Source organism: Alternaria infectoria (genome assembly GCF_024043175.1).
Source record: "Alternaria infectoria strain BMP 0036 chromosome Unknown scaffold_36, whole genome shotgun sequence".
NCBI classification, from domain to species: Eukaryota; Fungi; Ascomycota; class Dothideomycetes; order Pleosporales; family Pleosporaceae; genus Alternaria; species Alternaria infectoria.
The window spans coordinates 1-19715 of record NW_026250725.1 but is presented as its reverse complement, the minus strand read 5'-3'; the positions used below and the strand labels follow the sequence as shown (position 1 = coordinate 19715).

General features: G+C 51.9%; 8 protein-coding genes across 8 annotated transcripts; 3 read left to right on the top strand and 5 right to left on the bottom strand.

Moving 5' to 3' along the window:
• Positions 1 to 1625: 1625 nt before the first annotated feature.
• Positions 1626 to 2307, bottom strand: J4E92_010408 (uncharacterized protein; the record flags this gene model as incomplete). Its single annotated transcript, XM_051501746.1, has 3 exons — positions 1626 to 1664; positions 1741 to 1938; positions 1993 to 2307. The coding sequence occupies 3 exons, from the start codon at positions 2305 to 2307 to the stop codon at positions 1626 to 1628; spliced, it is 552 nt and encodes a 183-aa protein (XP_051347981.1).
• A 210-nt stretch (positions 2308 to 2517) lies between these two features.
• CNB1 (Calcineurin subunit B) lies at positions 2518 to 3227 on the top strand (the record flags this gene model as incomplete). Its single annotated transcript, XM_051501745.1, has 4 exons — positions 2518 to 2569; positions 2647 to 2699; positions 2753 to 3049; positions 3105 to 3227. 4 exons carry the CDS (start codon positions 2518 to 2520, stop codon positions 3225 to 3227), a joined length of 525 nt encoding a protein of 174 aa, XP_051347980.1.
• Positions 3228 to 5511: 2284 nt separating this feature from the next.
• On the top strand, positions 5512 to 6563 carry J4E92_010406 (uncharacterized protein; the record flags this gene model as incomplete). Its single annotated transcript, XM_051501744.1, has 3 exons — positions 5512 to 5616; positions 5666 to 6251; positions 6313 to 6563. 3 exons carry the CDS (start codon positions 5512 to 5514, stop codon positions 6561 to 6563), a joined length of 942 nt encoding a protein of 313 aa, XP_051347979.1.
• An 824-nt stretch (positions 6564 to 7387) lies between these two features.
• Positions 7388 to 8615, top strand: J4E92_010405 (uncharacterized protein; the record flags this gene model as incomplete). The annotated part of the gene is made up of 2 exons (XM_051501743.1): positions 7388 to 7649; positions 7711 to 8615. 2 exons carry the CDS (start codon positions 7388 to 7390, stop codon positions 8613 to 8615), a joined length of 1167 nt encoding a protein of 388 aa, XP_051347978.1.
• Positions 8616 to 8746: 131 nt separating this feature from the next.
• J4E92_010404 (uncharacterized protein) lies at positions 8747 to 10497 on the bottom strand (the record flags this gene model as incomplete). Its single annotated transcript, XM_051501742.1, has 3 exons — positions 8747 to 9622; positions 9674 to 10183; positions 10306 to 10497. 3 exons carry the CDS (start codon positions 10495 to 10497, stop codon positions 8747 to 8749), a joined length of 1578 nt encoding a protein of 525 aa, XP_051347977.1.
• A 691-nt stretch (positions 10498 to 11188) lies between these two features.
• On the bottom strand, positions 11189 to 12405 carry LET1 (26S protease regulatory subunit 8; the record flags this gene model as incomplete). The annotated part of the gene is made up of 2 exons (XM_051501741.1): positions 11189 to 12123; positions 12171 to 12405. The coding sequence occupies 2 exons, from the start codon at positions 12403 to 12405 to the stop codon at positions 11189 to 11191; spliced, it is 1170 nt and encodes a 389-aa protein (XP_051347976.1).
• A 439-nt stretch (positions 12406 to 12844) lies between these two features.
• J4E92_010402 (uncharacterized protein) lies at positions 12845 to 13910 on the bottom strand (the record flags this gene model as incomplete). The annotated part of the gene is made up of 3 exons (XM_051501740.1): positions 12845 to 13369; positions 13428 to 13859; positions 13908 to 13910. The coding sequence occupies 3 exons, from the start codon at positions 13908 to 13910 to the stop codon at positions 12845 to 12847; spliced, it is 960 nt and encodes a 319-aa protein (XP_051347975.1).
• A 3490-nt stretch (positions 13911 to 17400) lies between these two features.
• On the bottom strand, positions 17401 to 18904 carry J4E92_010401 (uncharacterized protein; the record flags this gene model as incomplete). Its single annotated transcript, XM_051501739.1, has 3 exons — positions 17401 to 18326; positions 18393 to 18671; positions 18739 to 18904. The coding sequence occupies 3 exons, from the start codon at positions 18902 to 18904 to the stop codon at positions 17401 to 17403; spliced, it is 1371 nt and encodes a 456-aa protein (XP_051347974.1).
• Between the last annotated feature and the right edge of the window lie 811 nt (positions 18905 to 19715).

Below are 19715 nucleotides of genomic sequence, written 5' to 3'. Positions count from 1 at the left end.
ATCCCCAATAGCGATGCTGCGCGCAATGATCATGGACATACGCTGCAGGAGTACCGTGTCTTGCATGCCCCTCGATGATTTTGTGCCCTTGTTCGGTCTTGCGTAACTCTTCGGTGGGCGGATTTATGGCCGCCAGGTTTTTCAAGAATTTCCTACTTACAAAGGAGACTCTGAGCTCCATAAGAAACGGGAAGATAGTGAGTAATCTCCATAGATACCTACTCATCGGCACGCCAGCTCTGTTCATCGGCACGCCAGTTTTTGGTGCATCAATTGGAGCTATGGGGGCCATGAGCAGGGTGCCCTGAACTTGCACTTTGGTGCAAATGTGAGTGATAGCAAGAGCATATGGGCCGCCACCCCTAGCACCAATGACTTTATATTGTTCATATCCAACATGATCCATCAACCTTTGAACATCATGGGCGTGTCTTGTTACCACGTAATTCTTGTCGATTGTAGATAAGCCATAACCTGGCCTTTCTGGACAAACGAGGGTGACGCCATTTTTCAACGCCCAATCGTGCCACATGCGATAGTCCAGACGCGAACCAGGAGTACCATGGAATGCGACAATGACGGCTGCTTTCGGATGTCTGCTGCCATATATCGCATACCCAAGTTGACGTCCGTCAGGGAGCGTGAAAGTCTGTGAGTCGCCAGGAGAGATGCAATAGGATGGAGAAATTTGAAGATTACCACGTCGGCATGGTCTTGAAGGAGCTGCCTGTCTTTGCTGAGATAGTGGCGGTTGTGACGGTGGTGACGGTTGTGGAAGGTTCGATAATTGAGAGTCGATTGGACGAGAGCGAAGGGAGGCAGTAGAGACCACTTTATGGTTACTCAGACCAACACGGGGGCCTATGGTGGTACCAGGCGGTCGTTTTGAAATGGAATCGTGAACTTTCTGGTTGGCCTGCGACGACTTTGGCAAGGCTGACAATAAGGATTTGGCTTTCGGACTTTTGCCGACGGTAGTAGGTTTTTGGGAAGGTGGAACTTGGCCCCTTGAGTTCGATGTAAATGATACCAAGCGGGTGCGACTGATGTTTATTACGGTATTGAACCGCAAGTTGCAATTGCGGGGCATTCCTCTGGATAGGATGCGATACACCGGCATGGTTCTACTTCAAATCCGGCACTAACGATACGACGGAGTGGAGAGATTGTTAGATTGAGATGGCAAGTATTGCTGTTTCGAGTAACAGAAAGTAGGGAGAGGCGCGAGGAAGATTTCCAAGGATGAGGTGAGAGCGAGGGTGGATACGTCGAATTGGAGGGGCGCCCGTGCCGCAATCCGCATTTATTACCCGATGGACGCCATCCGCGGAACTAAGGAGTCTGAGGTGCATTCACCTTATACAAGAAAAAAACTAAACAGGCCTGCGGACTACATTAAGACAAAGACCTGCAAAGTAGGTAGCCTAATGTTAACGTAGGCTCTACGGTGTTTAGTTTTTTATAGGTTGGCGTGCATTGTTAGGACAGAGTTAGCGATACGAGTAATACCAAGTGGTCTGGTTTGGTCATTGGAGTGTTTTCGTCACGCCCAAAGGGCCTGCTCAAACCTATGACATTTAGGTGCAGGTATGGCTGAATAGGGAGAGAGCTACGAATCATCACATTCAATCTTGAGCAGCGCTTGAGAACTCTCCTTCGTAATACTAAAAGATCATCAGCGTTGGATCCCAAACTTCAAACATATGTCCGGCGCCAGACTTTCAAGAAGGCCACACTTACCTCCGTCACGTTCTTCGCCAATTTGGTATCCCTCAACTTGGACTTTGCATTCGGTATCGTCCAGTTGTTGACTCCCCACCACCATCTCCGTATCCGCGCACCGACGCCGTGTCCACTAAACTTGGTCGATCGGTTCCAATGCCGCCAGCCGTTGAGTAGGAGAGTCCATAGCACGCCTTGCGCGAAGCACATGATGACCTATGCCGCTGATTAGCGAAACTTCCCATATGCCCCATTCTTATCTCCTTGTACCTGATCTCGTAATGTAATCCATGCCACGCCCTGCCATCCCTCTGCTTGCTCGATGCTCTTTAGGTAACTTTGTTCGAATCGAAGGTCTGGTAGCGGGGGCATCGTCTTCTGGCGCGGGACCGGATCTAATACGCTGACTGGTATTTCATCTTCGCCGACTTCCGAGCTATCGGGATCTGGGTGTTCATTGAGGGTGACGGGCTGCTTCTGGGATGCGGCGGTCGATGGGTTCAGGTCATGGCGTACGGATGGGTGTTGGTTGATGGATGCGCCCTGTAGCACTGAGCCAACTTCGGTGGGTATATCTGATTCCATTGTGTCTGAATATACGCCGCGACGTGAGGCTCGAGCAGAGTGTTGAATGTGGATGCGCGGAAGGGAAGGTGGAGTCTTGGCGGTTGACGTCGGGGCGCGGTGCCTGCCTTTAGCGCGGTTGGACCCTAGCGGCGGCGACCAGCAGCCCCACGACATCGAGACACGACAATATCCTCCACATCCAATTCCTACCCCAGATAAATCGCCAGAATGGGTAACCAACAGTCCGGGCTGCTCGACAACATAGCCTCCGGGTCCAACTGTACGTAAGCGGCGAAAGAGGAGACATACGCGAAGGGGCGCCTGCGGGGCTGAGAATAGCTTGCTAACAGCACGTAGTTGACCGCGAGGAGGTTGACCGCCTAAGGAAACGGTTTATGAAGCTGGACAAGGTGCGCGATTAGCACCATACGCAATAGACGAATGCTTGGCTAACTCAGTCCAGGACAACTCTGGTACCATCGAGCGCGACGAATTCCTAGCCCTCCCCCAAATCTCCTCGAACCCTCTCGCAACACGCATGATCGCTATCTTCGACGAAGATGGTGGCGGCGACGTCGACTTCCAAGAATTTGTCTCTGGTCTCTCAGCTTTCAGTAGCAAGGGGAACAAGGAGGAGAAGCTGCGATTCGCATTCCGCGTATACGACATCGACCGCGACGGCTACATCAGCAATGGCGAGCTCTTCATAGTACTGAAGATGATGGTTGGAAGCAACCTGAAGGACCAACAGCTGCAACAGGTGCGTACAATGCATATTAGAAGCTATATGGCGGAGACGTCTAACAAACACATAGATTGTCGACAAGACCATCATGGAGGCCGATCTAGACCGCGACGGCAAGATCAGCTTTGAGGAGTTCACAAAGATGGTCGAGAACACGGACGTTTCTATGAGCATGACCCTGGACCAGTTCTAAGCGCTTTTTCTATTACGAATGCGACGGCATCTCCAGGCACGAGGGTTTCCTTGGCGAGGCGTTCATGGTGTTGCGGGCACACTCGGGAACGGGCTCGACAGTATTCGATATTCCTCAATTCAGACCCGACATCTTTGGTCAACTCTGTTTCACAAATGTGGATGCTGACGCGGATCATGACACCCTACCACTGATCGCATTCAAAGATACTGATTTCGCATTAACAACAGCTATTCATATCCCTGTATTCGGGTCGCCTCTAGCCGCCAGCTCTACAAAAACCTCTTCCCGATATATCCACCACTACCGAAACCCAGACTAAACCCCGGCATCCCGATCGCCGCATAAACCACAATAACAAAGTGAATACCAGCCGCGATACACAGCCCCGCACCTTCCCAACTCCCAGCTTCGATGCTGACCTCCCCCTCACCGCCACCAACCGCATGATGTCCCAGCAGAATCCCTATCTCATGCAACGCCTTTGCACTAGCCATCGCGCACAACGCGCCCGCAACGCCCAGTGCCGCACTAACCCCCAGAAGAAACTTCGAAGCCCTCTCATTTCGGCCGCCTCGCTCACGGAAGATGAAGTAGTAGATTAGAGAGATGAGGAAGAGCGATGAGGCGATTGCGGGAAGAGGATATAAAGAGGATTTCTGCAGTGCCAGGGCGGAGGCGAGGACAGGGTGCGTCATTGGTATACTGGAAAGACCTGGTGGTGTGTCGCCAGGAAAACACTCCAACGGCGCTGGTGTGGGGTTATCGCTTGGCGCCGTGGTGTTTGGTGGGAAGGATGCGCAGAGGCCTGTTATCGTGTGAGTCACTCCAACGCGCAACCTCACTCTACAGTCATCTGCAGAGCGTGGATTCAACGCAGAGACATACCGAAATACCCTATCCGCACTGCAACAGGTGGCTGTCCAGCAGTCCCATTCTGCGATATCATAACCCAATACAGACTCTCGATGCCAGCACCTGTGCTAATGCAGCCGAGTAGCACGAAGAGGTATATGATCAGCGAGATGAGGGTGAAGATGCAGACGAAGAAGGTTTTGTTGAGGATCCGGTCCTTGAGGAAGTTTGCTACGAGGAAGGGGAGCATGGTGACTGTGGTGGTGATACGTGCGTGCTGGAGTGAGGTATGAAGAGTAATGGGGGCTAGAGGGAGGTGATGATGTTGTGTGGTATTTATTGCTGGAGAGGAGATGGTGTTTCGGTGATGGGGTGGCTTCAAGAGATGGGTGTGAACTTTTGGGGGTGTGATTTGGGGGCTTGGAAGGGATGAGGGTTGTGACATGTTGGCCATACGAAGCTCGAGTGAATGGCTCATCTACATCATTAGGAGTTTTCTTGTGTCTATGATAGGGCAAAGATGCACTCATCTTAGCAGATGAAGATACTCTACCGAGTGCATGATGTCTGTCGATGTCCTTGACACCAAAGCACCCTTTCTTCTCCGCATACGATGCGCATTATCTGGAGCACTTCGTCAGAGAACATGAGAGACTGCATTGCGGCAAAAGAAACTGTCTGGTATGAGATGAATCTATGCGATAGGCAATGATATGGATGCCACGAGCGGGCTCCGTGGACAGCGCGATTGAGCGTATATCAGGACAAATCGTCGCGGTCCAGGACGAAAAACATGGTACCGGACGAACAACGTGTGTCAGCGAAAACAGGGCATATGTAGGTACTCAGCTGAATAATTGAAGGGCGTTAACCTTGAAGTTTCCAGTTTACGGTGCAATCATCGGCGTACGGCCGCTCAAACAGGCTTAGCTCAATCCCTATATAGTTAGCGCAGATGCGCCACCCATCTCCCAAGCCTCTCTCCGCCCTGATTTCCCCACTTTACGCACTTTACAAATGTCCGTGAGTCCGGCATGGCGCCGCAACTCACATGTTGATGCTTACACTGATGTCTTTGTGGTAGTCACGTCATGCGCCCTGCCAAGGTCTCCCTATTGGAATCGCGGCCTCCCACTGGACGGGAGATTTACGAGCGGATATTTGCAGCCGCGTAGCTTCTATCGATGTCTACGAGCATCACCATGTCGCTATGCCAAGCTACACGTTAACGAACATGCAGTATATCTCGTGGAGACCTGAATCCTTCGACCGGGTTTCGTCCACATGCTGGCCATATAAGGTCTATTGCAATAGCCTCTAAAGATCAGGAACTGCTCTACCAGCTCTCAGTAGCTTCTTCAACTGTATCATCCACTACACACTTCCATCTTCGGTCTTTCCATCGACTATCGTCAATCGAAACTCAGCCATGGTCACTGTAGCAGTTGCCGGAGGCACCGGCGGCATTGGCCGCACGATTGTCGAAGAACTTGTGCGGCAAGGCAAACACCAAGTTTTGATCCTAAGCCGAAGTGTATGACACGAAACCCACCTGACTTGACACATCACTAATTAGTATCCAGGCAAGTAAGCTACCCGGTCTCGAATCCGTGCCCGTCCTCGAAACAAACTACGACGACGTCGCATCAATGAAAGACCTACTCCAGAAGAACAACATCGAAATCGTCATATCCGCACTCCGCCTCTTCGACAAACCAGGCGCAGACTCGCAGATGAACCTCATCCGCGCCGCAATCGACGCCGGCAACGTAAAGCGCTTCATGCCCAGCGAGTACGGAGTCAACTACTCACAACCCGGCATTCTCGACGTGTATCCTTCCGCGAAATGGTGGCTCGATGCCGCTGATCTATTGCGCAGCTCCCACATTGACTTCACACGCGTTTTCTTGGGCTGGTATTCGGATTACTTTGCTATGCCGCATGTCAAGTCCAACATGAAGCCTTTCAACTACGCTTTGGACTTCAAGAACAAGAAGGCGGTGCTGCCAGGTGATGGGAATGCGGCGGTCTCGTTTATCCATTCGACGGACTTAGCGAAGTATATTGTTGCGACGTTGGATGATGAGAAGAAATGGCCTGAGCTTAGTCCTTTTGCTTCCGACGCGTTGACGTGGAAGAAGGCTGTTGAGTTGGCGGAGAAGGTTACGGGTAAGTCATCCTTGTCACTCCTATCATGGCGATTAGGATAAAGCTAACAGCTTCATGACAGGCACGAAATGGGACATCACCTACGATACCATCGACAAGTTGGAGATGGGTCAAGCCACGGTGCTCGAGCAACCAGAAGGCTCATACGAGTTTCCTCCGGAGTTCATTCAACCCTTGGTCGTCGAGTTCAGCATGTTGGCTGTACGTGTGAACATGGATGCCTCGAAAGATGGATTGAGAAACCATGAGTTTCCCCAGATTCATCCGATCGGTGTCGAGGAGTTGATGCAGAAGGCCTGGGGAAGCAAATGATGAGATCAGTATGGTATTGTGCGGGCTGCAGTCGAGCTCGCAGGTAATCTTCGCCTTTTAGAGAACCGGTCGTACATTGATAGCAATCTAAGGATCAACAACAAGTCCGACGAGGCTTACGACAACTTGTATACGCATACGTCTTGAAGACGACGCTGATGATGACCAATGGAAGAGATTCGATTACTGCTAATTCGGGCTGTTGGTAAGGCTTGGCGTTTCCCGTTTCCCCGTGACCCACTTCGTACAGCCGCCTTGTCCATCAACCCTCATTGTTTGGTTCGTTTCAACCTCACGGGCAGACGTATACATGAAGATCCACTTCGCATAGGGATGGCCGCGTTATACAGTATGACGAATAGCACTATATGTAGTACGAATGATTCAGAGTTTCGTACAACGAAAAGCTATACTAGCGAGACATGGATTGCTGGGTGCCGCGTCATGTATTGTGACGAAGCTTTGGTATGGTTGATGAAGTGGTGATGGCTACAGCGCTCAACTGGATTCGATGCGACGGCAAGGGGAAACGTGGTTAGGTAGGGGTAAGATATCCCATGTACGAAATGCGTGTGAGACATACACTGACTTCGTACATCATCACTCTAGGTCTACATGTAGGAATACGAAGTTAGTGGTATATCCCATGCAGTTCTTATGAGATACATATTGTTATTTGAAGGCAGTGAGTATCGACGTAAAGTGTATATCTCCATCATCATCATTTCTCCGGTGTCGCTAGCCCGCTGTATCAAATCGTTGTACCTCGAAGTCGTTCATCCGATCATACCAACTCCTGTCTTTACTAAACTTGGCAATCAAACATGGTCAACCTCGCCCTCGTTCTGACGAGCGCTGCTGCAGCGACCTCTCTCTTTAGCGCCGTCTTAGCTCACCCCGGCGAGACACACGACCATGCCAAGATCAAACGCGAGATCGAAGTTCGTGGCTTGCGCGCGGCTGCGGCGAAACGTTCTTTGGCTGGATGTCAAGATACGCTCAAGCACCGAAGCTTGATGCAGCGTTCTGAAGAACGTCGCGCAAACACCCTGGATGATCTTCGTCGGAAGCGTGGAATCACTGCAAGTATGCTCTCCCCCAATGCCATAAATCTATGTTCAAGAACGATGGCTAAATCCGCATGCAGAGCCCAAAAAGTACCGTCGTGATCTGAAGCAACTCCAGGAATTCGAAAATGTCAACCACAACATGACCGGCACGATGGACTACACGCCCGACACTCTCACCAGCGCCATCTTCGCCGCAAACACCTCATGCATCCTCACCCCCGAACTCACCTTCGGGCCCTACTACGTCACAGGCGAGATGATCCGCAAAAACGTAGTCGAAGACCAAAAGGGCATCGACCTCTACCTCGAAGTGCAATACGTCGACATCACCACCTGCGAGCCCGTCCCCCACCTCTACGTCGACATATGGAACAGCAACGCTACGGGGTACTACAGCGGCGTTGAAAACGGGCAAGGCGGCCTCAACACCACTTTTCTACGCGGTGTCCAAATAACTGATGCCGACGGCGTTGTAGCGTTTGAAACCTTGTTTCCGGGTCACTACACCGATCGCGCGACACACACGCACCTTCTCGTCAAGTCTAATGTGACGGTCCGCTCAAACGGCACCACGGGCTCCGATGGCACTATCGCACATGCCGGTCAGCTTTTCTACCCTGAAGATCTGAAAGCTGAGGTTGAAGCTACGGAACCTTATATCTTCAGTACGCAGCCGTATATCACCAACGACAATGATTTCTTGTCTGTTGTGCAGGCTGATGACGATTTTGATCCGTTTCCTCAGTACGTGTATCTGGGTGATGGTGTTGAGGATGGGTTGATGGCTTGGATTCAGATTGGGATTAATACTACGGCTGATCATAATGACGATCAGATGTTCGGCGTTGCTGCGGATTATCAGGCGGGTGGTGGTGTTGCGAATAAGAACCAGACGGGTGCGGATCTGATTGGTGGACCGGGTGCTAATGGGACTACGTCGTCGGGTGCTGTTTCCTCTGGGGCTACTCCAGGGGCGGTTTGAAGCTTCATTATGGTGACTATTTGCATATTCGTTGTTGTACTTTCCTTCTAGAAGCCCCGTTATAAGTACATAGATGCATTCACACTATCCACGCATCTGTGTCGCTCAAAACACGCTTTGCGCCTGCCCATCTACATGCTCGCTTTCCCCCTACTCTCGAAAGGCAGTATAAGCACCAGAATACCCGCAGCGATGAACAACGCTCCGCTCACGTAGACTGGCGCACTTGTCTCCAAATCGGCAAACATGGCCACAATAGGCGCCATAATACCAAACACCCTATTCGCACTCGCCGTAATAGCATTTCCCGTACCGCGATCTTTGGTCGGAAAGATCTCAGGCGTATATGCATACAACACCGCATACATGATGTTGCTCATGAAGTTATAGGCGCAGTTCCATCCTAAGAGGGCGTTGGAAGTGAGAGCGGTTGTGGAACACAAGAGAAAGACGCCAGTGAGGACTGTAGAGAGGGCTAGTGTGCCTTTGCGACCGATGTGCGGTGTTTCGACGAGTACCGCGCCGAGGATGCAGCCTGGAACGCCGAGCACGGCGATAATGAGACTGTTGCGGTAGGTGATGTAGGTCGAGCCGTCACCGAAGTCGGCGCCGCGGGTGGCTTGGATGTAGGGTAGGAAGGCGTTGTAGAGGGGGTAGCCGAGGCCGATGAATGCCCAGACTAAAGTGATGGTGCTGGTTGAAAAAGCGAGTTTCTTGGTCGCGAAGAGAGCTTTGACGTGCGAGCTATCCAGCTTCTGGAGTTTACGCTTGACGGCTGCGGTGGCAGTGCTGGTTTGCTGGACGGTACCGGGTAGCGCGTAGTTGTTGCATGATTCTAGTTCTTCAAGCGTGAGGGTGCATTCTTTTCCGTTTCGGCGCGCGACTTCGTGGACGATGCGGACGGCGTCTGCGTCTCGAACTTTGCCCATGAGGAATTTAGGGGACTCAAAGATTGTGAAGAAGACGAAGCGGCCGATGAACATTAGTAGTGCTACACCACCCATGACCTTGGTAAAGTGTTAGCGAATGGTTTCGAGAACAGGGGGTTCAGGACTGACAATCATGAAGTACCGCCATCCCATATTCTCTCCTCTCGTGCAGTTAGTATCCGTCTGCTGACAGGTAAGGTTTCCAAGCAACGGCCATGCCACAAGTGTAGCAAAGACTTGCGCGAGCGCCCAGTAGATCGACAGAATCGTAAGCAGATACTGGTGGCTCCCAGGCAAGAACTCCAGGAAGATCGCTGAATCCACAGGCAGGTTTCCGCCCACACCAACAGACCAAAGAGCAGCGAACGTGCCAATAGCACCGAAATTGGGGCTACTCGCTGCTATCATTCCGAACACAGCCGTGATACCGATAGTGAGGTTGAATGCCCATCGTCTTCCGAAGATGTCGCAGCCAAATCCCCAGAAGACGGCGCCGAAAAGTAGTCCGATGTTTTGTGAGAGTGAGAGCAGCGGTGGGCGTGTGGGGTTGAATTCGTTGGTGATGGGTGTAAAGATCAGGGATGTTACTATCGGCCAGAGATTGTCCATTGCCCAACCAAATCCAATCACGATGAAGAGCTGGAAGAGGTCAGTTTGTTGGAACGGAGTGAGTGGAGATGAAGGACGAGTATGGGGGAAAGGTTGCTTGTGCGAAGTGTGTTCACGATAGATGTGGGAGTAATGATGAGATGAGTACTTACCTGCCATTGATACCTCCCCATACCTATGTCTTGCATGGCCTTGTTTAACATCTTCGCTTTGGCTTCGTACACGGGGTCCAACGACCCATCTTCCAAAACGCTCACCGGCGCTTCTCCATCTCTTGCTACGGTTTGCGCTGAAGGTTCTTTGTAACCGTGCGATTCATCCATCTTTACTGGCGAGTCGGACATGGTGTCTTTTTCGCCCTTTGAAGCCGGCTGCGAGCGCAAAGAATGCAAGAGCGAGGGTTAAGCTAGATCGCAGTAAACACAGACAGCCGGGTCAAGTCAAGGTAACAGGTGGCGAGGGACATTGAGCATTAGCGTCGCTAAAGAACTTAGTGAATGGAGGATCTTTAACGGAATGGTATTTGATTGAGCCAGTGGGTTGGGAAACTGCATGGTTAGTGTGACGACTTATAATGTTCCTTGTCGCGCAATCGGGCTTCCCGCTCGCGCAATACCACGCGGCGGAAGGTACCACCACCACGATGCGCGGGGTATCTCCAGGGCGAACGCCATGGTAGTACTGCGTCTACAACTCTGGTCCACACACGCGATAAGGGATTGAAGCCGTTGCGACTGTCCTGTGGTAGGCGATAAGCGATGTCAAGATGGTTACGATCTGCAGTGCATGCGAGGTGGTGTGGGAGATGGCGGGCTAGGTCCTGACGGGAGTTACTCCGCGCTAGTATGACGTGCCGTCACACTTGAGCTGACCATGCGAGATCCACGTCAACCAAGTTAGGAATCTTGAAGGTTGGTAGTCATTATTTGTTTGAACCAAGAATCTGCACGTCTATGTTTGGTGTACATAATCTCGACGTAAACACCAGCAATGCATAATGCAGGCCAGCGCAGTAGCATGACCACGTACCATGGTCTACTTCCACAGCTTGCTCAAACTGGTCGCCTTGTCGTCGTGCTTGTTCAGCACCTTCGCAGTCGCCAGATCGAAGTCCTCCTGTGTGACGTGCACTCTCCTCTCCCTGAGGGCGTACATACCAGCCTCAGTGCACACACCCTTCAGCTCAGCACCTGAACATCCGTTCATCTTCTCCGCGACCTTTGTCAGATTGATACCACGCGTCAAGTTCATGCTCCTAGAGTGAATGCGCAGAATGTCGGCACGCGCCTCGACGGTTGGCGGTGGGAACTCGATCTTTCGGTCGATACGTCCGGGTCGTAGGAGGGCGGGATCTAGAATGTCCAATCGGTTGGTCGCCATGATGATCTTGATGTTCTTGGTTGGCTCGAAACCGTCCAGCTGGTTCAGCAACTCCAACATGGTTCGCTGGACCTCGGAATCACCACCTGAGCTTCCCTCCACTCGACTTGATCCAATGCTGTCAATCTCGTCCATGAAGATAATGCTGGGTGCGTGTTCTCGTGCCATGACGAAGAGTTCACGAACCATGCGACTACCCTCACCAATGTACTTCTGTACCAGCTCGCTACCAGACACTCGAATGAACTTGCAGTCAGCGTGATGTGCGACCGCACGCGCAAGCAGTGTCTTTCCTGTTCCAGGAGGACCGTATAGCAGAACACCCTTGGGTTGAGCGATACCGAGCGATTCGAAGAGTTCGGGATGTTGCAGACCCAGCTCGATGACTTCCTTGATCTCCTTGATCTGCTGATCCAGACCACCAATCATGTCATATGTGCTGTCGGGCACCTTCTCGACCATCATGAGGGAGACGAGGGGATCGACGGACGAGGGAAGGAGCTTCTCGAGCTTGTAGGAGTCGCTGAGGAGAGTGACGCGCTTTCCGGCGGTGAGTTTGCTGATGTCGACGCTGTCCGCGACATCGACGACTGCCCTGATCAGTCTTGATTCCGTTTGTGATTAAAGCGATACATACCGTATTTGCCCTCGGGGTGAACCTTGACAAGCACCTTCTTAGTACCCATGACCTTTACTACCTCTCCGACGTAGGATCCCGGTTGCTGTAGAAGGCCGAGCTCTTCTCGCAATAACCGTACTCTTGAGTTGTAGTCATTGCGCTGAGCTTCAAGTCGTCGTAGCTTGGCTTGTCCCTGTATGATCTCGAGCTTCATCGTCTCGATCTTGTTGTGGAAGAAGGTATCGAGCGCCATGGCTGTGGCGGGCGCCGGCGGCGATGTTTAGGCTAGGGTGTTGTTTGGAGCGGGGTTGTATGCAGGGAACTCGTGTAGTGAGCGACGGCGAAGACGGTGAAGTAAAGGTTGTGGGTGAGATAGCGATGGCGACTGTTGCACCTTGGTGTTGACGCCCGTGACGGCGTGGAAGCTTCCGAAGCTGGCCATTGTCGGATTAAGGTTACGCCGGGCCACTAGCGCAAACGCGTTGGAGGAAGGAGCGCCTGAGCCCGAACACTGCAAAGCGTGACTCTCTTCCACGTACCTACGAGTTATGTACTTTTATCAGTCACGTTCCACTATCCCAATCTCGCCTTATATAGATGAAGCATCATTTCATTACCGTCACGCTATTCTCACACTATACGAGACAAACATAGGGCCGCCATATCCAGCCCCGAACCCTCACAGCAATTTCTCACCGCGCGATTACGGGCGCGCTTACCTGCCTTAGTCGCGCGAGCTCGAGAAGCATCGACAACGACTTGGTCGTCGTGCCATAGTTGATCTGCACACTCTGCTCCTCGGCCACGTTGTCCTGGATTCTCAGACTGCTCAAATGCTTGTATATATCTGTATCCAGCGGAGCATTGACCTGAACAGCGTAGCCACGAGATGCATTGTTGATAACGATGCGTTCGGTCTTGACGGGAACTTCCCGTGGCGATGCTTCTGAGTCATCAACGAGCGTCTCGTCTTCGCTATCTTCGCCATCACCATGACCCGCCTTGTCGAGAGCCTTGAGATCAGCCAGAGTCAATGGGACAAAGCCGTCATCTAATATCGTTAGTCTGGATACATCAACGTCAGCCGAAAACCCACTTGATGGACGTCGGCCCTTGAGCAGTTGTGCAATTTTCAGGCCCTTGCAATCCTGGACAAGCTCCCGGAAGGACTCGTCGATCCGCTGTATAGCTTCCGCATTTGCAACAGCTTGTTTCCCCTACATGCGTCACATAATCAGTCAATGTCTCACACGATTCGAGGCTCAAAGTTCTTACCATGGTGCGGACTACTCCTACGTGGGCGACTTGAATGGATAGCACGAGCACAGCCTTCACTTGGACCAGCTCGCCCATGATGGCGCTCAGCTTCTTCTCGTCTGCTGAGCCGTCCACCAGCTGGCGCGCAAACTGGATCATCTTACTTGTGGTTGACGGAACCAAAGTCTTGATCAAGGCAGCCAGCCTCTCTGACACGTCTTGTAGTCGAACCAGCTCCGCGGCAACAGTGGGTGTCTTCAGGTCCTGCTCATCGTAGATCATACCCATGATTGCCTTGATACTTTTGAGTTCGCTATAGTGTCGAGCCAGGACCTCAGGAAGACCTTTCTGACGAGCGTTCGCATCGCGGAGGCGTTTGAAGATTCGGAAGACTTGCTCTACGAGTTGAGTAGTAGCTTGGATTGCGGATACAACAGCCACCGCTTCAGCCTGTTACGACAATTAGCCTTGTCACCCATACAAACGAAGTGGACTTACCATAGTGTTCAAGGTATCGGTTGAAATTCCCTTGGAGAGATAAGAGCACAAGTACCAGGAGATTGCGCAAACAGCTCGAAGGGTGCGAGACAGCACTTAATGGCCAGCTGAACTTACCCAGAGCGTTATTGGGGCGCAGTGTCGATTGCGAGTTGACCGTAAGTACGGTTGGTCCGGTGACAGTTCGCAGCGTGCATGCAAGATAGCGACCAGTGATTCGCCCCCGCGAAGCGATCTGCAGCCATAAATGCACCCCAAAAGAACTCCAAGTTCGCACCGCCATTGGCGTCCAATGAGGATGGACATCTCACTGAGAGAAGCGGTTGAAAGCTGACATTACTTGTGCATGATGCCACGTCGTCCTTGGACCCCGGACGGGAAGACGGTGGAGGTTGCGCCTAACTCCAATTGCCGCTTCTTGTCTCTTCGCTTGTCGGTTTAGCCAGACCTGACCGAGCCAGCGCCGAAGAGGAGATCGAACTGGCGATGCTTAACAACATAGAAGCGATATATGGCAAAGTCGTCTTTCTCTTCTTCCGGGTAGCAGGCGAGATTGACATAATCATTCGTGGGCGGAAGGTGGATCTGGTCTGAGCCAGCTTCTACCGTGAACGAAGAACTCCTGTATACTGCGAGGCTCAGCCGACGCACGATCCTCTCCGCGATGTAATTATTTGGGAAATCGGGTCGAAACATGGCGAAGACTGGGTGCCGACTGTCATTCTTGCTTGGCTTGAGGATCAAGTTTTGTCCTTGGTGGACAGACCGATCCGAAGCGCATATCTAGTCGTCGTCAGCCGCCACCTTTCAAATGGTCACGCTGGATGCTCTTACTGGGAGTTGTGCAGTGAACGTTGCGGACACCTTCGACGGAGCTGAACTCCTCAACACCTTGCGTACGTCCGTCATCGCTATGCATCTACTCGGTAATGCTGATTGGCTCACAGGGTGAACGATCTTCGGATCCCAGCCATACTGATAATTTACGACTAAAGTATTGCTTGGAATTGTCAGGAGCGTGCTCAGTCCATTGTAGCGGAGTTCGACTTACATGCTGAAATTGTAGACGTTGTCTGCCACAGTGCCATTGATTTGAAGAGCATTACCGCTGGCGATATTCCGGCTGACAGACGCTACTCCCGTCATGACTTGGACTTCCTTCGACGTACGATTAGCAATAGACATTTGCGACATGTTCGACGGCGCCCACAATGTTTGCTGGATAACATCGGCTATGAGGACGCTACCTATGGGATTGACCACACTCGGATGCCTCAGCACATACGATGAAGGAAGGCTGTGGAGCTGCGATTGGGACAAGCCTCTGGCCAGCCGAGCGGGGTACGAAAAAGCCTTGACCGGTGTGCTGCAGGCTGCATACGGCTGCCTCAAGGTTGCTGGATGATGTTCTCACAGCCCTGTATCGACGTGCAGGTCCGGTCAACTCGCAACGGCAAAGCGTTATTTCAAGCGAATCATGACCCTGGATCCCGATGAAACGATAAGCGCTTCTTGGTTCCTGTGCAAATCTTCGGCCTGCGCGCGCATCACCTTCTGCCTTGCCGCAAGACTCGTGCTACACGCAGTGCGCTTCGCAGGATCATCAATTCCTTACCTCCTCACGCCACGGCAACCATGAGCGACAATGGACGATTGCGTCTTAGCTAGCGCTGCTTTCCGCAGCGTCCCAAACCCCGTCCGTGCGACATCAGTAAGCCCCACCTAGATGCAGCCCGGTCGCCTCGACTGCACATCATGGACCGCTATCATATACGTGAATATGTCGCGGAGCTGGTCAACCATACCCCAGAGCAGGCCGTAGAGATTCTTACTAGGTGCTGTGAAGAACGGGAGAGGACCCTCCAGGAAGTATGCTCATCCCTGATACGATCAAGACCAAAGCACAACGAGGCTCCCTTACCGGTCGGGAACAACATCAATGTCACATTTCCACCACGTGTTTCGCCATCTTCACATGGATCGCACCACACTGGAACCCCGCCTCCTCGCCAGGGGCCGCCACGCCGCTTTCCTTCCACATCATATCCGATAAGCCCTCCTGCTACAGCATCATCAGTAACATCGCACTCTACCAGGGACGAGAACAGCGCGGGAGAGTACATCCTGCTTCCCACTCTCGTCGGTACTAAGGTCGTAGACCACAAGGTCCGAATGAGACCGGCCTCGATCAAGCACAGCGTGATACGCGGAGACGTTGTTGGCAGACGACAACTCGAAGACTCCTTCAATATAAGTCAGGCCGGGTTGACCCACGTGGAAGTACCACATCGCGTAACCGGAGAACTTCGACTGGTACCAGTCTCATGCGCGATTGAGCTTACATGGCGCCAACCTCATTCCAACTCCACACACGAAACTTTGTTTTACGTGGTACCAAAAGAAACGCTTGACATAGACATCCTTCTTGGCTACGACGATTCGGGTCAAGAGATTGCAGGTGTGTACACAGTGTAGCGATAAGTGGGTTATGCGCTTTGGCTGACTAGATGTTCGCTTCTGCTAGAATACACACCTACTATCGTCCCTCAGTCCCCAGCTCGGCAACCTCCAACTTTCCAGAACTACAAGCAGGATTTCCGTCCTCTTGCACCGACACCACCTCCAGCATCTTTTCATCGATCGGCAGTGACCTATGATGGCGCAAGTTCCATTCACCGTCAAGACGACCGATACGACCCACATCATGTGTTAGATCCCCTCATCTCCCGGCAGCAGTCTTACGCAAGAGAGATGGAAGGCCAGCAGTCTTCACCGGCGCCAACAATTCTAGATACGCATATTGCGCATCCAAATCCTCTTCGACCGAATGTTGGCCCCAGCGCGCCTGTTCAAAATGCTGACCCTAAAAAAGCTACTGATAGGATCAGGTTGAGTGTTATATGGGATGCGACGACTCTGAATGTATGGCTAGATCTCAACGAGTACGGCGAAGACTTCTACCAAGCCTTCCAGCAACAGGCAGCAAAACAGCGCAAGGACATACTCGATCGAACCACTATGAGAATTCAACTAAAGAAAGACAAAACCCTCCCATATGAGGAAGCCTACTCGCTCTCTCTTGACGAGGACGAGTTGGAAGCAGATTGGGAAACGACCTGTGAATGGTTGAATGCGAACAAGAGAGACAAGATGCCGCACATCTATGGGGTGGTTGAGACGGATGGAGGGTGAAAGTTAAGTCTTTACCCGGCTTCTCAACCTGTAAAGCCATACACATTATCACACCGACATCGAGCGCTGCTTGGACAAACGAGCGCTTCCGAGGAAGTTGTCGAGGTGCTACCGCTCCCGATGTATGCGACGGGGCAGTGTGCGTCCACATGCAACACGGTTATGAGTGTTAAGGTCAGTGTAGCCTGCAAAGTTAAGAAGAGATCAGTAAGAATTAACGAGGAACAGTGGGAGTAAATGAGGCTCACGACACGAGAAGGGGTTGCGATTATCATCGCCCAAAACTATACGAATTGCCTATCTACGTAAACCTCTCGAACCCGTCCATCGACCCATCCAGATGCTCGGGCAGATCAAGCAGGACCATCGGCTTCTTGGGAGTCGAAAACCGCTTCGACCATGTTGACGCCGTTACGAGAACCCTTAGAACACCACCCGACGTTCCGTCCGCTGCCTTGTTGGACGATCTCACCAGCTTTCTCATGTTCTTCATGAAATCATCCATCTCGTCCCCCCAGTCTGAGTCGTAGAAGTCGACGGCGTCGATGAGGATGAAAATCGCTTTATGCTCCCTCCGCAACTCGCGTAACAGCTGTACTACCGCATTTTGATATGTTTCCAAGCACATGTCTTCCATGTTCGCCACGTCATCGTGGCCCAAAAAAGAAAGTAGAGGGAGTCCTTCCTCGTCCGTTGCTCCGTGCGCATTGCATGCAGCGAGCAGTTGGACGAAAAATGCCCGCAGCATGATTGCTGGCCCAGAGCGCACTCTGCTGAGTCCACAGAAGAATGGGAGAACGAGTGTGCGCGGCGTCCTTTCCAGTTTCTCGTAGAGAAGCGCGATGAGGAAGCTCAGCGGAGAAGTCTTCTCGAACTCGCCATGGCCTTGAATGCACAGTATTTGAGACTTGTCTAGCCCGCCTAGCCAATTTCGGAATTCGGCGGTGTTTCCTACCCAGCCTGCGCGATTCTGATACTTTGTTGGACTGTTCAGCCCATCCTTGAGTACCGTGGAGACCTCTGGTACATGTGTATGCTCAGATCGGTCCAGGTCCAGCTCTTTCATAAGATCCTTCGGAGTAAGCGCCGTCTTTGCGACTCGCTCCTCGAGCTCGCTTATCCTTCGCTCTAAGCGCGGGTCAGTTCGCGGCGATGGAGAAATACGTTCAAACTTACTGTAGTTCTCTAAGCTCAATCGTTCCCGTTTCAGTTCTTCCTTGAGATTGTCTATGTCACTGTTCCCTTCTTGATGTCAGCCGCACGCCAATGCAACCAGGAAGACTTGTGCCTCACACTTAGCATTCTTGATCACGTCATCGAAATGATCCTTGAGAGCGTTAATGCCATCGCTGACTTGTCCAACATGTTCGTCGACGCGGTATATGTTTTCGTTCATTTCATGGGATCGAGAATTGAGCTCGAGCGCTGTTGAGAGTGTGGCTTTTTGAGACCAAGCTAGGTACAACTGGGTTTCCTCCGTGAAGCGACTCCTAGACTGCCGGATGTTATCAACACACTTATCGATCCATTTCCCGTAGTTACTGTTCCTCAAAAGACTGTCTTTGGCGTGTTCTATGCGAATCAGTACGGGACGTGCGCTCTAGACTTATAGTTGGTGGTATTGGCAGAGTTGACTTACTCCAGGAAGACTGCTTATACCAGTCGATTATCTTCTCCAGAGCTATAAGAAGATTGGTGTAGATATCGTTGACGCACAGCTGTATGGTATTGCGCCCAGGGTAGAGTGTCTGATACTGCTCGCACTTATTGACGACTTCGGGAACCTCTTGCAGCAGATCTGCCATTCTCTCGCGGACTTGAGAATGTTCCGTCATGGCCTACCACATCTGTCAGTCTATGGAGTCACATATGTGATTGGCATCACAAACAGTCAAGATCAATGTCAGGCCTCCGCACAGAGTTTTGTACTCCCCGTCAGGTAATAGGCCTATAAAAGCCTGCATAGATTTCGCGTTGTCTCCAACGGTCCGAAATCCACTGCGAATTCGGTCCCATGTCGTGTCGTTGCTGTGGTACTCTTTCACGACCACCTGTATGAGCCCAGTGATCTCTTTCCAGTCGTGGTAAGAGTCGAGATCGAAGCTTGCTATCTTCTTCTCCTTAGATTTCTTCTCTTTCAATGCCGAGAGAGCATTGGAGAAGCTCTTCGTGGTTGCAACTACCCGCAATTTGCTGTCTCTCAATTCCTCGTCACTAGTTGAGGGTGCTGCATCCCACGCGACCGAGCGAGCTACGAACTTTTGACGGCTCGCGTCAAACCTGACTGGTAGCTCGCCGTGCTCATCCCGAAATTCCGTATGTCGATTCTCGATATAGTCAACTGATATGGGCTGTGCGGATGGACAGGGAAAACCGACTTCGATCGGTTGGTGGGCGGACATAGTTCCTTCGAAGTAGCGCGAAACCTACAGCACAGAAGATCCTCGACGTAGGGTCAACAGGAGCGCAACTGAACCGATCGCAAAATGCTACGATAACTCAAAGAGCGCTTCCAAACATCCGGAAACGGCGACCAGCAGATGCCTTGATTTTTGGACAAGGCTGAAGGCTTCAAAGCTGACATGCATGAGCGCATTACCAATGGAACGAGAAGAT